Source organism: Echeneis naucrates, chromosome 4 (genome assembly GCF_900963305.1).
Source record: "Echeneis naucrates chromosome 4, fEcheNa1.1, whole genome shotgun sequence".
Taxonomy (NCBI): domain Eukaryota; kingdom Metazoa; phylum Chordata; class Actinopteri; order Carangiformes; family Echeneidae; genus Echeneis; species Echeneis naucrates.
Window position 1 is genome coordinate 22707240 of NC_042514.1, and position 14846 is coordinate 22722085.

Sequence of the window (14846 nt, forward strand, 5' to 3'; positions counted from 1 at the left end):
TTACTTTCATTAACCTATAAATAAATTGCATTCGTAAATTGATCAACATGTTAAAACAGAAGAAGATTAAATCCATTAATTACCGCCAAAGCCTCTTACTAAGAACAATTAATCCAGACATGATACAGTTTCAGTCACAATATCGTTTTGAATATTTGAAGCATATTTGACGTTTCAAATGAATGAAAACAATTAACAGAATTAATTCATGAGTGAAATGTCTTTAGCAATTGATCAATGAACAATTAAGGCAAATATTAAAGAGCGTATTTTAAAGGTATCTTAAACTATTATTCAAAATTTTCCAGCTTGATAAATATATTGATACTTTATTCTTTCGCCCTAACAATATGGATTGACATTTTTTGCTTAATCGTTTCCATCTTTGTGATGTTTTCAAGTGATTATTTCATTAAGCTGAAGACACAACATTCTTGCTTTGCATCAACTCACGGTGAGATACGTTTTCTGGGGGGGGGGGGCTGTGGCGAGTTTTGATGACTCTGTTAACACCCCCCTCCATTTGGAGGTCTTCAAAATGAAATAAAAAAGAAACAGAATTCCACCTCCCCGGTCTTAGCAGCCGCGCTTGCCCTATCAGGGGACTTTGTTCTCACCCGTTTCAACCAAATGATCTTCATTTAACCTTTAATTGGCTTCCACACACCGCCCACAGGCGCTGTCGGGGTGCTCCGCTCATTCTTTCATGTCAGTCTGTTTATTCAGAGGCTAAAACCTGCAACCGATGGGAGTTTCTTCTGTATGTTAACAAATGCTTAATTCCTAATTCTAATTGGAGCCGTGTGACAACGTTTCAATAAAGACAAATGTGAACTTTTGATTTGAGGACCCCCCCCCTCCAGTTTCTGGCCTGCGGTTGTTTTGACACAGACGAGAAATACTTTTTGTAGTTTGAGATTTTCCCCAAATATCATTTTTTGGCACTTTTACCCACAAGTTCTGATATCACAGGGATGAAGAGGAGGAAACAACAGACTTGCCAGACAGTATGAGTCTCACGACCCCACAATAAACTCACTTTCCCATTTTCAATTAAAGTCATTTCGTACCTCTTAGCTTTAAACATCAGAATTGATGATTTCCTAAAAACTCCAAGGAACCTAAATCTGTTTCATTAAGGGAATTTTTCACCGGCACACCCTTAACAGCGTTTTAATAAATCCCGGTTGGAGCAGAGGGGGAGACTAGCGGAGAAGGGTGGGGTGAGTGGGGAGGAGGTGTAGTAACTTTTATCGCCGTGCAACTTTTCCACAGGTTCATTTCGTCCTCCAATTGGATGATGGCGCACACATTCTGGGAGGAGCAGCGCGAGCAGCCAAAAGGGAGGAAAAATGTGACGGGTAAAAAATAGTTCCTCGCTGTGTGGACTCGCACTCCTCCAGCTTCACTTTTAGCCTTTCTCAGCTTCACAAATGTTCATTGCAGCCGTGTGTGCTCTCTCTATTTTACCGTGGCGAGCTTTGGCTTGAAAGGAAACCTTCGGGCCGTACTGACTGAAGAGAGACCTTGATCAGAACCTGAGGACCCGCACAAGCCGCGAGACTTTCTGGAGGAGAACCAATTTGGGGAGGTTTTACGCAGAGCGCACGATGCAGGCGCGCTACTCTGTCTCCAGCCCCAACTCTTTAGGAGTTGTTCCATACATCAGCAGCGACCAGAGCTACTACCGGGCCGGCGGTGGATACACAGGGATGCCTGCGTCCATGAGCATGTACTCCCATGCGGCCCACGAGCAGTACCCGACCAGCATGCCCCGGGCGTACGGGCCGTACACCCCGCAGCACCAGCCGAAGGACATGGTCAAACCTCCATACAGCTACATCGCCCTAATCACCATGGCGATCCAAAACTCACCGGAGAAGAAGATCACCCTAAACGGGATTTATCAGTTTATTATGGAGAGGTTCCCCTTCTACCGGGACAACAAGCAGGGTTGGCAGAACAGTATACGGCACAATCTTTCCCTCAACGAGTGCTTTGTCAAAGTGCCCCGGGACGACAAGAAGCCCGGTAAGGGCAGCTATTGGACCCTGGACCCGGACTCATACAACATGTTTGAGAACGGCAGTTTCCTGCGGCGCCGGAGGAGATTCAAAAAGAAGGACGTGCAGAGGGAAAAGGAGGAGCGGGACAGGCAGGGCAAGGACCCATCTTCACGTACCCCGGGCCGGGAGCAGGAGCCACCGGTGCAGGGCTCTCAGCCCGTGCTGATCCAGGATATAAAGACTGAAAACGGGACATCTACGCCGCCGCAGGCCGCATCCCCGAACCTGAACGCCGTGCCTAAGATCGAGAGCCCAGACAGCAGAAGCAGCATGTCAACAGGCAGCCCGCACAGCGTGCCCTCCAGGCGGTCACTCAGCATGGACGGACCTGAGCACCACCACCACGGCCAGGCTCCGGCGCAGGGCTTCAGCGTGGATAACATAATGACCTCCCTGCGGGGATCCCCGCAGGCCGAGCTCTCTCCGCCCCTCATCGCAGCCTCTCGGACAGGTATCACCCCGTCGCTGTCACTCAACTATTCCCCCAACCACACCTCTGCCTACAACTCCGCGACCTGCAACCAGAACGTCATCTCCACAAACTCAAACGCGACCTATCACTGCAACATGCAAGCCATGAGCTTGTACGCTGGGGACAGATCATCCGGCGGCAACCTGGTGCCGTCCACCACGGTGGAGGAGGCGCTGCCCGATTATTGCATCACCACGACCACCGCGTCACCGCTCGGGCACAGCAACCTGAGCCAGGCGGGCCAGGACGGCCACCACGCGCACCAGGGCCGGCTCGCGTCATGGTACGGGGACCTGAGCCACCTGAGCACAGGTTACCCGGCGCAGCAGCAGAACTTCCACTCAGTGCGGGAGATGTTCGAGTCCCAGCGGATTGGGCTGAACGGCTCCCCGGTCAACGGGAATAATAGCTGTCAGATGGCCTTCCCGTCCGGCCAGTCCATCTACCGCACCTCAGGAGCTTTTGTTTATGACTGCAGCAAGTTCTGAGAGCCTTTTAAATTAATAACTCTAAAATATATTTTCTATATTTTTGTACTTTTTGTCTTTTATTCACATCCCGAATGGACATAAGAGGTTCAGAGAGTTGTTGTCGAGGCGTGTGTAACACCAAAACACGTAAGTTTCCTTCCCTCTCACTTTGAGGATTGTTTATAAAGAAATACCAGCTTTTATGACTACAGACTGTAAATTATAGCCTAATATAGTAATTTATTTTTAGCAAAAGGGAGTGGTTGGATGTCGAGGACCAAACACTTAAACGTTTTTCCACTTTTCTTATCGCTGCCTTTATTTGTCCCAGTCTTGTATAGAAATAGAGGGGAAACTTTTGTAGCCTATACTGACTTATTTTATTCATTTTGTCTTATTTGTTCAAAAAACTATTTTGAAGGCATTACATTTTGTTTGTTTAATAAAGTGCCGTCTATTTGATTTTAATTGGAGTGATTCATTAGCACAGGCGCCGCTAAAAGAAGGAAGCGTTCTTAAATGGAGGCCTTGATACTGAAGAATAAAGTCAGAGTCCAAATGTTGTTTATAATCAGACAGTTTGAAAATTATTCTAATCTCTAAACGCTGTGACAATTAAAGTCCAGTGGAAAAATATCCCTTAAAAAAACAAAAACAAACAATAACAAAATAAAATTACGCGTGTAGTTTTAGTGGCTTTGTCATATTCATTTTTATTATCATAAGCGTTTTTGTAGTTGTAAAAAAATTAATTGGACAGTACTGAAAAGCTGAAATGAGGATGAGGTTAAATCAGGATTGATTTGTACAGATCTTCTACGCTTTGGGCGCGCTGCTCTGCTTCGCTCTGCTCAGGCCCGAGGTGCTAGAGGTGAAACTGATTAATGCTCTTTTTTAGACTTTCACCAGAAAAGCTCCAGAGTAAGCTGCTGTTTATGTCCTTTAAGTCCCCGGGTGTAAATACAGGCAGTAAATAAATTCATGTGCGGCAGCGCTGGAGCAGTGATTTGAACTCACTAAAGGCCTTGTCAGCAAAACAAATGAGTCATTACACACACCGGGCAGGCTTCCGTCTGACTGCTGTTTGTGAGTGATCATGACTTTTGGATGCAAAGAGGAAAAAAGGGGGGAGGGGGCTACAGCTGCATGCTTTTTTTTTTTTTTCTTTTTTTTTTTGGAGAGGTCTCCAGGATGATTTTACTGCGGGACCGGACTCCAGAGGATCTACACGATGGGGCCGCTGTGTAATGGATGTAGTATGTGCTGCAGCTTTGCTTGCACTGCGAGTCCCTGCAGGCTCGACAATCCCAGCAGCACCGTCCTGTTATGGCTGAGTGAAATATTGCTGTTGTCAGATGTTTATTTATTTCAATACTACCTTGATGACGCGAGGCAACCCCTAACCCCCACCCCACGCCCCTTCCACCCCACATTCACCCCTCCATCCCCCCCCCAGGACCTAGATAAATATCAAAACTTAACATAAGTCAAACTGCATCTTTATTCTTTAAGGCGAATCCACAACGCATTTGTTTTAAACCTTTAATGATATTATGAGAATTCCAATTATTCCAATTATTTATTATTAATGTTTTATTTTGATGAAAAAAATAGTAATCGTTTAATAGTCTAAACCTCATATAGTGGTAAAATATTCGTGTAAATGTATTATTATTAATAACAATAGTTATTATAGTAATAAAAATAGCAATCATAATCATAATTCACTTAAGCTCTTAAAGAACCTTGGCCCGTGTCAATGTCTGGCAAACAGTATAGCGCCTCTGGACCCCGAGGAGCGTGTGTGTTTATGTGTGTTTGTCCTTGCTAAGAGGTGGCTTAAGCGCGTCTCTCAGTTTCAGGCCTGTATGGACGGGGTTTTAATGAATCAGTGAAACTCCAGATTCCTCTGCACGGCCGCCGGTCCAAGGTTCAAGTGCAAAGGGCCAGTTAAAGCACAACAGCGCTGTTTTATTAGAATGTGTGTATATTGAGAGCAGAAAAGATAGTTGTTTCTAAACAAACGTCTTTGTGATGAATGCTGCTCTCAAGAGTCAGGAAGGAAATTTTTCTCCGAGGCTGCAAACCATCTTTCATTATAAGGAGACAGTGGAAGTCAGTGCATGAGATGCCAACATTCCCATTTAGGCCTCTGCCTGCAGCTAAAGTACCTTCAGCTGATCTGCAGGGCGCATGCAGGCCGCTGGACTGGCGCACTGCTGCTTCCCTTTCTGGTCCCGGAGAGTCAGAGAGAAGAGTCCGCTGTCATATCTGCGGACTGGAGGCCTGGTGAAATCATGATTGCACTATTGCGACACGTGGTGTGGGAGTTCATTTTAATCTCCACGTGTAAATCACAAATAATCAACAATTAATGGAAAAATAATCTTCACACAAAGCCCCACAAAGGCTTTTTTTAAACGGCACCAGGTGTTTGCGGATGCTGAGCGCTCAAGTCGTGTGTTACCACACAGCTGTGTGTGAAATGACAAGCAGGGAGCAGAGCTTATAGAGCAAATGGCATCACAACGCAAAACAACTGAAAACATTCAGGGGCCTCAGTAGATCCACCCAGGATGCTTTTAATTTATTTTATTTTATCTATTTATTTTATTTTATTTTATTTTATTACAATGACTGGATTTACTTTCTTACGTGGATGCTTCTTGAGCCTTTTAAATGCTTTATTTGTTTTGGAAGAGAAACCTCGACAAGCAATTGAATTAATAGTTAATATACTACTGTGTAATCTGTTGATCACTATATTTTAAGCATATTAATGGAATTGAAGCTAAAGCTCAATATTGAATGTTCTAACGCTTAGAACAGAAATTAATTTGTCCAAAATAAGACAAAACAGAAAAACACCCACGAAGAAATAATCTATTTAAAAAAAACTTAGTTAAGGTTTATAAGAGGAATACAATATTTAATTTAATGCTATTATAATGAGATTAGTGGGGAAACCTTACATTATATTAACAGAATATGACCTTTTAGACAGAAGGCGTCAAATTTAAGATGCAATAAATGTGTGGCTGCTTTCGACAAACTGCCTTGTGCACGCTCACACTGTGAGCGTGTGCGTGTATGTGTGCTGTGTCTCGGGGGAGCAGTGTTAAATCCCGTCATGCTTAAGTGAAGATAGAGATGCCTTGGTCTTGCCTTTAGGCCTTTAGCTGCCGGAGCTTGACATTTTCCTGACACGTTGTTGTCGTTTGAGTATCGGTGCCCTGGAAACCTCTACTGGCTCCCGCTGAGCTAAACCTAAAACTTCTGGAACCAGTTCACTTATTAGACCAGTTCAAGCATTTCAGATCTGCTATTCAGCACCATTCAGGCGAAACAAAAGCGTTTAACGAGAATGAATTATTTTTGAATGAAAAATTAAGCTGTCTGAATTTGATTCGTGTTATTCACGCTGTGACCTCATAACATCAGGATTTATTTGGAGAGTTTGTCAGAATAATAATGAAAATGAAACATATAAATGAGAACTAAAAACCCGGCGTCATCCGGAATAAAGACAAATCAATATTCGTTCATTTTAATTAAGCTGTTGAAACCAATTAACATGACGAAAAGCACTGAAGTCCTCTGAGGGGATCACGTAGGCTAATGAAACTCCTGCGTTATTGATAATCAAGAGGCTCCATTGAAACTGTTCAACAGCGTCTTTTTCTGTGTGCCAGTGAAAATGTTTGCTGCAGACAAAACTTGCGTCTCTGCTGCAGACGATTCAAGCATTTGAATGTCTATGAGATGTGACAGGAAAAATCTGCAGGCCAAAATCAGTGTTACCCAGAGACTTACAGAACCTGCGGCCACATCGGGAGTTTAAATTGACCGCTTGAATCGTTTAATCCCCTTAAAATGTTTATTTAGCCGCTTTTTTGCTCGTCTCCAAATCCAGATTTCTTTATGTCAATTCTCCTTTCTTCCCGTGCCAACAGTATAATTTGATCACAAGTCTGGGCTAATTGTTGTGTAGGGCTGTATACTCACGGTGCACCTGTGTGTGTGTGTGTGTGTGTGTGTGTACACGTCTCGCTGTGTTTTCTGCTCTCAGCGCGGTTTCAGGGACCCAAACAACCTCAGAGCCACATCTGGTTTTAATCTGTTGTCCGCACAGACCCAGCGCTGTCCAAGACGATCACTCACACACATACACACACACTCACTCACACACTGACTTACTTTAAATGTCCTCACATTTAAAGTAAGTAAAACAGACAGGCGAAGAGCCTGCTGCGCGCTCAATGACACCTCCAGGCCTCTGTACCGAGTCACACCCAAATATCGCCGCTGAATAAAAGTCACTAAGTTCACTTTCTCTGCTCTATAAAAATATTTATCTACATTTCTATCGTTTTCCTGTATAGTTTCATTTATTAATCAGAAGGTTGCAATGTCAAACAGCTCATCAGCATCATCGTGTGCATCATGTGCAGACTTCTGTAAATTATAAGGAACTAAATACTGACAGTAAAGATACAATCATCTTCACTTTCATCAGCTAAAACATTATGATTAAATAAAATAACATGAGAGACGGGAGTCAATGTGCTGTAAAATAAATTTGACATCTGACAAAGTATATAAATTTCCCGAAAAACTTTTTAAGGCGATACGACATGTAAAGAACTACATGTAAACGTCTTTGAAAAACAAAAAAACAAAAAAACAAACAAACAAAAAAAAAAACCACCCACCCGTTAAACCCACGTTAAATCCAAAGAACCTTTGATGACCCCCGTGATGATCATAATTATCACGGTAGGAGAATGATTATTGACCCTGAGAATTCTGTAATTTTAGGAAACTTTTTACTCAGTATAAAAAACTAAATTAGATAGATTCAATACAGAATTAATCTATAGAAACAAGTGAGAGAAACGATGGGATAATTTTTTTAACCAAGGAAAAATCACCAGAGTTTGTTTCATTAGCTTCTGGAAGGTGAACCGTATTTAGTATCTGTCCCTAAATACAGCAGCTGTTACAGGGACTGCAGCCGGTCAGCCTCCAGGTCCAGGTCCAGATCCCCCGGCCCCAGAGTGAGAGGTCGGGATCGAGAACCAGGGAAGACATACCTCCTTATCCAATATAAAGAGCACAGTGTGCTGACTGAACCCCGCACCACCCAATCACCTTGACACTCGTGACCACGTCCGCGCGCGCGCACACGCACGCACACACACACACACACACGCGCACACACACACACACACACACACACACACACACACACACACCACAAAGGTTTTTCTTTCAGCTTCATTTGTCATTTCGTATTTCTTGATTTGTTTCTTTCTTTCATTCTTCATTTGTCCAGTTCTTATTTTTGCCTTGCCTTGAATCATAAACATACGAACAAACACACACACAAAAGAGAAAAAAACAACAACAACAAAACACACACACACACACAAAAAAGCACTCTCAACTCTCTAAGCCTCTTTGGAGATTTTCTCATTCAGCATTAGAAAACAAATCTAAATCATCTGAATCATCAAATTATTTATTTATCATTATAGATCTTTCATTAACCAATTCATTAATATTTTCAAATAAAGATCAAACCCTCAGTTATTCTAATTATTTAACTTTTCTTCAAAAAATGTAAATAAACACAAGCCGGAGACATAGATAAACCCTTAAAGCTTGACATTTATAAAAAACAATAGAATAATAAGTGATGAAATATAAAAGACATCTTTGTGTGCAGTAATACATCTAAATCAATGACAGGACTGAGGAAAAAGATACAAAGTCAGAGGAAAGTTCTGTCGAACTCAATAATAGAAGGAAGACAGAATTCATTCATTCAGAAAAAAAAATCCCAAAGGTAAAAATAACCAATAAATGAAGGACTGGAGTGCACAAGTTTTTCCACCCAGGACGTAGCCACGCATTTTAAATCAGGCGTTGGGATTGTCCTTCATGAGCTTCACGTCTGCGTCCACCATCTCCTTCACCAGCTCCTGCACGGGGACAACAGGAGATAATTTTGTCGTATTGTGAGACAGCAGGCTAATTCATTTCAGACTCTCAATGGAAACTCATTCGTCTTTATTCATAACTGCCTGAATAGGGTCTATAACTACAAGAACCAAAATCTGATTTAATTCACAATCTTACCAATTTGAAAACCTTTCAACTTTTTTTTACACTTAACACCAAAAAACTTTGGCTCCAGAATAAACAAAATCGCTTTCATTGACACATTCTGGCATAAAAATAAACCAAACTGTCATTAAAAACCACAACTAGAGGTGATTTCATGTGCAGAGGTTTCTGCAACACTGTTACTACAATTCGTAGACTGGGTGTGCTGGAGTCAATCCCAGCTCACTTTGGGCAAGGGTGGGTTACACCATGGACAGGTCGCCAGTGCATCACGGGGCCCATATCTAAACTATTTCGTCTATTTAAAAAAAAAAAAAGATAAACTAAAAATAAATTTGAAAAAAATCACATCATCTCCTGGGGGATTTGTCTCTCAGACTCTTATTAAAAGTAGGAAGTCATCTCAGGCCTTTTTATAAAATCCTGTCCCCACACAACACTATTCTTCTCTGGACTCTTTAGTCCTGTTTGGAATAAAATTTGTATTTCTGTGTCATCAGTACATTTTTAGGGGATGCCAGGTATGGTTTTAACATGGGGAGAGCTGCAACACCACCAATTCCACAAATTAGGAAAGAGATAGGGTTCATATGATCATTTCAGCATTTCCCCACTTCATCCCCAATCTCAAGGCTGCAGATTTTATTGAGAAAAAAATATTTGGAGGTAAGAAAGCAATTTTTTGAGCAAACACTTTTTTTTTGTATTTGCACAATTGCAGATAAAATCATGTGACTGACAGTAGATAAGACATAAGGCCCGCTAATTTCAAACCACTGTGCCAGTACAGTTAGCTAAACAATGGCTGACAGGGGTGGGATGGGTTATAACATATATTTAAACGGTGTAAAAACCATCCCCTTAAACTAAAAACACTTCTTTGATTTGAATCATTTTACAGCATGCCTGGACAGTGGAAAAGAAAGACTGAGAGGTGTGCTTGCTGACATTTAAAGGAAATATCTTCAGTCAGATTAGCAGCAAAGGAACATGGAATCTGCCCTGTAACACTGAGCAGATAGAGCTCGTAGCCAAAGGAAGTGTGTTTTTCATACAGGTGCTCTGTAGCATTCATTAAACATTCATACTGTTATGAAAGTTTGTTCTAGTAGACTCATTTACACACACAAACACACACTCTCCTGAGTTAAATAGAGAGTGTGTTTGAGTTATGGTCAGTCATAGAAAGGAATTGTTCTGGATTGTTCTTCTTTCCCAATACAGCTCTTTTGAATGATATTATTTGGGGTGGTCTCTCTTAACACAAGTCTGTGATATTCTTGTTGGGTTTTGAATAGGTGGCATTTGTAGTAAACAAATGTGGGTATGAAACTAAAATTCAGTGAGTTACAGGTGCTGAAGCAAAAAGTGTTACTACCAACTCCCCTAATTTATTATGTTGAAAGGAAAGTCCAGAATGCTCACTCATGTTGTTATCCCACCCACATACTCTGACTGACCCCAGTTACTCTCTATATGTAAGCAGACACACACACACCCGCCCCAACCACCCATCCCTTTCTGACTAATTTCTCATAGTCTTCAAGAACAGTCTTCCACTCCTCACTGGGCTGCTTTGTCTTTTCTATTTTTACTGTGGGCATTGTAGTCGCTGCCTTCACATTATTGTCATCGTATCAGCCCATGTCTACACATGTGCAGAAAGTGTTCGTGACGCAGCTCTGACGCTCACCAGGTTCACCAGGTGTGTCTGCAACCAACATGACACCTACCTCAAAAGTCACCTTTGGCTTCCAGCCCAGCTGCTGATATGCTTTGGTGCTGTCTCCTTGTAGGTAGTCCTGTTAAAAGAGAGAAAGACAAAGAGAGAACTTGAGGAAAAAAGAGGAGAAAGACAAACAGATCATCTGTCATGTGTGTTGGTGGCTCAGAGGAGAGGACTCCTGCAGATAGCTGATATGTCGTCCTCATAGAAACACAGACTGGATTGATCTCAGTTTCCAAACTTGATGTCTTGATGATCCCTCAAACTTGATGATTATTCTTTCTTTCTCTCTCTCCTGCACACACACACAAAACCAGCATTTCCCTCTTTCGGGAAAAGGGGAGGTCACAGAGTCTCATTGGCCATCAATCCCCCCTCTCGGCTCCCCACCACTGATCGTCCAAAAAGCCCACGTCGGTGCCAGAGTATGATGAATTGTGGGACTCTGATGGTGTAACCCCTCCGCCCACTCCCCAGCCCCCACCACTCAACCCTGCCTCACCCCCCTCCAACTCTATGACTCTTTTTCCTCCCCGTCGTGTTTTGCACCGGGTTAAAGATCCAGCGAGACCCCGCTGCAGACCACCAAAGAGACGAAAAGGGAGAAAAGGGAAAAAAAAAGAAAAACGCTTTCTCTCTACCTTCTCTTTCTCTCATCCAAGGCCTCTCTCTTTTTTAGACTTCAATGTGGACATTTCTGTTTCTCTCAGGCCTCCAGAGGTTTAATAAAACACTGCAGTGAGACATGATACTGGAGAATCTCCTTTTTAAAGGAACCGATTGTGAAGGTCCCTGAATCCCGCAGCCGATCTCAGAAGTCATGGAAATCCTGAGATGAAGCTGAACAGAGATTGAAGCTTTTATTTATTTTTCAACTTCAGCAAAACTATTGTGTTGCTGCTTTCTCAGGAAGTCCTGTATGTGCTGTGAGCATACCCCCTTTGGCATGGCCAAAAGCATTTGGATATTGAAATGAAGTTTGTGGAAAAATTAACCTTACATCTAGATGGTAAACTGGGAAATACTGAGAAACATCTTTAAGGTAATTTGATGTAGTATTTTGTTACTTGTTGATGCTGCTTTACTGCAAACACTGGATTCTACATTTAGCATGTTCACCAAGTTGTGGTGTCTTATGATTTAATTATCTTTTACACATGTTCACTAGACTATAGTTCATGTCTACATATTATTTTGATATCCAAAATATAAATTTTTCTTAAACAATTACCTTTTTCTTGCACGCCCTAACTTCAAAACAATTAGAATTCTTGAGAGTTGAGATCATAATGAATCTAATTGTTGATAATATTCATGTCTGCACAAACTGCACAAGGAATTCAGGTCGGTAGAGCTTTGGCAAACAGTTCATGTGCATCTTGTATGTAATTTGTGCACATGTAAGTCACCTGAAGTGACCAACCTTGTCCAGTCTGGTTTTAGTTTTTCTGCCAAACTGTGGGACCTGCTGCTGGGACCAGGTCCAAGCAAGGACATTACAGATGTCTAACACTCATGGTGGTTGATAAGGCCTGGCTCTCAGTCCGCGTTCCAGTTCATCCCAAGGGTGCTGAGTGAGGTCGAGGTCAGGGTTTGGAGTGGGCCAGTCAAGTTATTCCACACTAAACTGTGAAAACGACTTATTTATGGCCCTTCCTTTGTGAACGTTTCAATGTCAATTTAAAACATGATGGATCCTTTCCCAATCTGCTGAGACTTACTTTTGAATCCAGGATGCCTCGGTGAAACGATATACAAACAAACAAAAAAACAGCGAAGAATAAAATACGCAGGAGGCCATGAAGTGAATAAAACAAGTGTTTTTATCTGACTCTAGACCTCTTGAAAGCCTCTTTTTTGGGTGATCTTATTACAGAGGAACGCTCACAACAGCACTGGCATAGTTCAGCCTTTTAGAGAGCAGGGACCCACATCTCAGAAGGGCTCCATGGCGCTTTAATCACAATCTTCTGATTACACACAAAGGCAGAAATACTGAACACACACGTCGTGAAACAAGTCAGAGCTGATTCAAACTCTAATGCTGTTCACTTTGACATTACTGGACTGCAGCTGAAAAGCCTAGTTCAATTCAGGGTAGGCAGCCGTTTTATTTTTAACTTCACATGGCTGACATAGAGTACAGAGCAGCAGATGAAAGCTACAGCAGGACAAACAGCTCTTTCTCATGTGAGCAGCTCTGTATGTTATTCACATCCATTTTTGGCTCTGAAGCCATAACTGGAAACATTTTCAGACTAATTACTTACAGCAATGAGACATAATTCATCATGGGCCTGAATGTAATTATTATAGGGTTACTTACTCCACAATTACATTAAATAATCCACTTGCTTCATAATTATATTGATGAGGGTTTGTAATGGAGAACAATTTTGTAGCTGGCATAAAAGAAACATCAACTGGTCTTGTCACGAACATAGAGACTAGTCTGAAGTTTAATGGAGCAGACTAATATTTTCAGCTGCAGCCTAACCTGGTTTAACATTTGTGTGACAGCGTGACATGGTTTCTATGCCCCTTATTTATTGGTTGCTAAATTCTAGGAATGTGAGGTGTGACCTAATGTCAGCCTGTCACAGGTAGATACTAAAGAAAAAAGTTGTATGCAGTTTCAATGTAAATTGAATAAACTCTGAGCTGCACTGAGGAAAAGGAAGACAGGATGAGTTAAGTTAAAGGTCAGACCCTTAAATGACCGTTCTGTCTTTCCCAGTGGCAACAACCTGATCATATAATAAGCTGGTGTGAGTCACCTCAGTAAACCCAAAGCCTCTTTCCCACAGAGAGAGGACCCTCTATTATCCTGCCTTTGCTTGTTTACATTGAAAAAACAAACAAACAAACAAACAGGGACAACATAATGCTGCTCTTGTCTGTGATTTTCAGATGGCATCGCTTCAGCTCTATAACTATACATCCACTAATGGTATTAAACAAAACGACAAGGCGAACTAGCCGTACATTAACAAATTAAAGAATGTCTTATTGTTTCTGGAGAAGCGTGACTTCAAAGTTCACGTTTGTCCAGTGTTCACCAGTGAATTATCACGTGGAACCAACACAACAGCATTGTCTTTGCACAGCTTTCGTTTGGACAGGGAAAAGTAATTGTTAAATAAGTGTGCTATGAGCACAAACTGCAACCTCATTGTCATATACAATTTAAATCTGTGATCACTATGATCCTTATTTGGACTCATTTATATGTAGCTGTATATATACAGACATTTATCTATAACTTTTTTTTCCCCATTTAATATTGGCATTTCATAATTATATATAATTGTATTTAATCTTATTTCTTATTGTCCATTATTTGCTGTTATAGTTCTTGACAATATTCTTGGGAAAGCAGCTGTCATGTAAGCAAATATCCCCCTGGAGATCAATAAAGCATTTCGATTATTTATTGCCTACAGTGGGTCTATTACATTATACATTATACAAATGGCCATTTTCATTTGAGTGGAGGTTCATGTAACAGTACCTGAGAGGGTAGTCTGAAACAGATTCAAATGTATATACACTACGCTGAATGTGTGCATAGTTATTCATTTTGAGATGCACTCTTTGAGCAGCTTCATAGGCAGGTTTTGGCTGAGGTTCTAATTTGACATGGAATCATGGATCCAGTAAAACCTGTTCCAAAACAGAGAAAACCATGTTGTAATGGAACAGAATGACATCGCATGAACAATGATCAATGCCGTCATTACCAACCTGTACCAGAGCAGTTCAGTTGGCCTGGCATCATATTTGCACCGTTACCAACCTACATTCAGTGACGCCTAACACCTACAGCATTGTCGTTGTCATCTGAGCTTGGCGGAAGAATATCTGTTGAAGTCAACCTTCTCCCTGCAAAGTCTGCTGTCTTAGAACAAACCACATGGTTCAGCATCCAGGAAGTTAATCCTGTGCCTGGTCTTCGTCTAGTAGGATTTCTGCAGGTGACAGAC

At 41.8% G+C, this 14846-nt stretch overlaps 2 protein-coding genes across 2 annotated transcripts in view; one reads left to right on the forward strand and one right to left on the reverse strand.

The window, feature by feature from the left end:
* The first annotated feature begins 1300 nt into the window (after positions 1 to 1300).
* Positions 1301 to 3524, forward strand: LOC115042246 (forkhead box C1-A-like). Its single transcript, XM_029500338.1, has one exon. It carries the CDS (start codon positions 1611 to 1613, stop codon positions 3024 to 3026), a length of 1416 nt encoding a protein of 471 aa, XP_029356198.1. The 5' UTR covers positions 1301 to 1610; the 3' UTR covers positions 3027 to 3524.
* A 4940-nt stretch (positions 3525 to 8464) lies between these two features.
* Positions 8465 to 14846, reverse strand: part of gmds (GDP-mannose 4,6-dehydratase) — a 149138-nt gene continuing 142756 nt past the window's right edge. Inside the window, exons 10-11 of the mRNA XM_029499573.1 lie at positions 10871 to 10939; positions 8465 to 8992 (exon numbers count right to left, since the gene is read on the reverse strand). Coding sequence (XP_029355433.1) covers positions 8930 to 8992; positions 10871 to 10939 — 132 coding nt within the window. The 3' untranslated portion in view covers positions 8465 to 8929. The remainder of the gene's footprint in view (positions 8993 to 10870; positions 10940 to 14846) is intronic.

Coding starts and splice junctions, on each gene's coding strand:
- LOC115042246 (XM_029500338.1), top strand. CDS start 1,611: ATGCAGGCGCGCTACTCTGTCTCCAGCCCCAACTCTTTAGGAGTTGTT.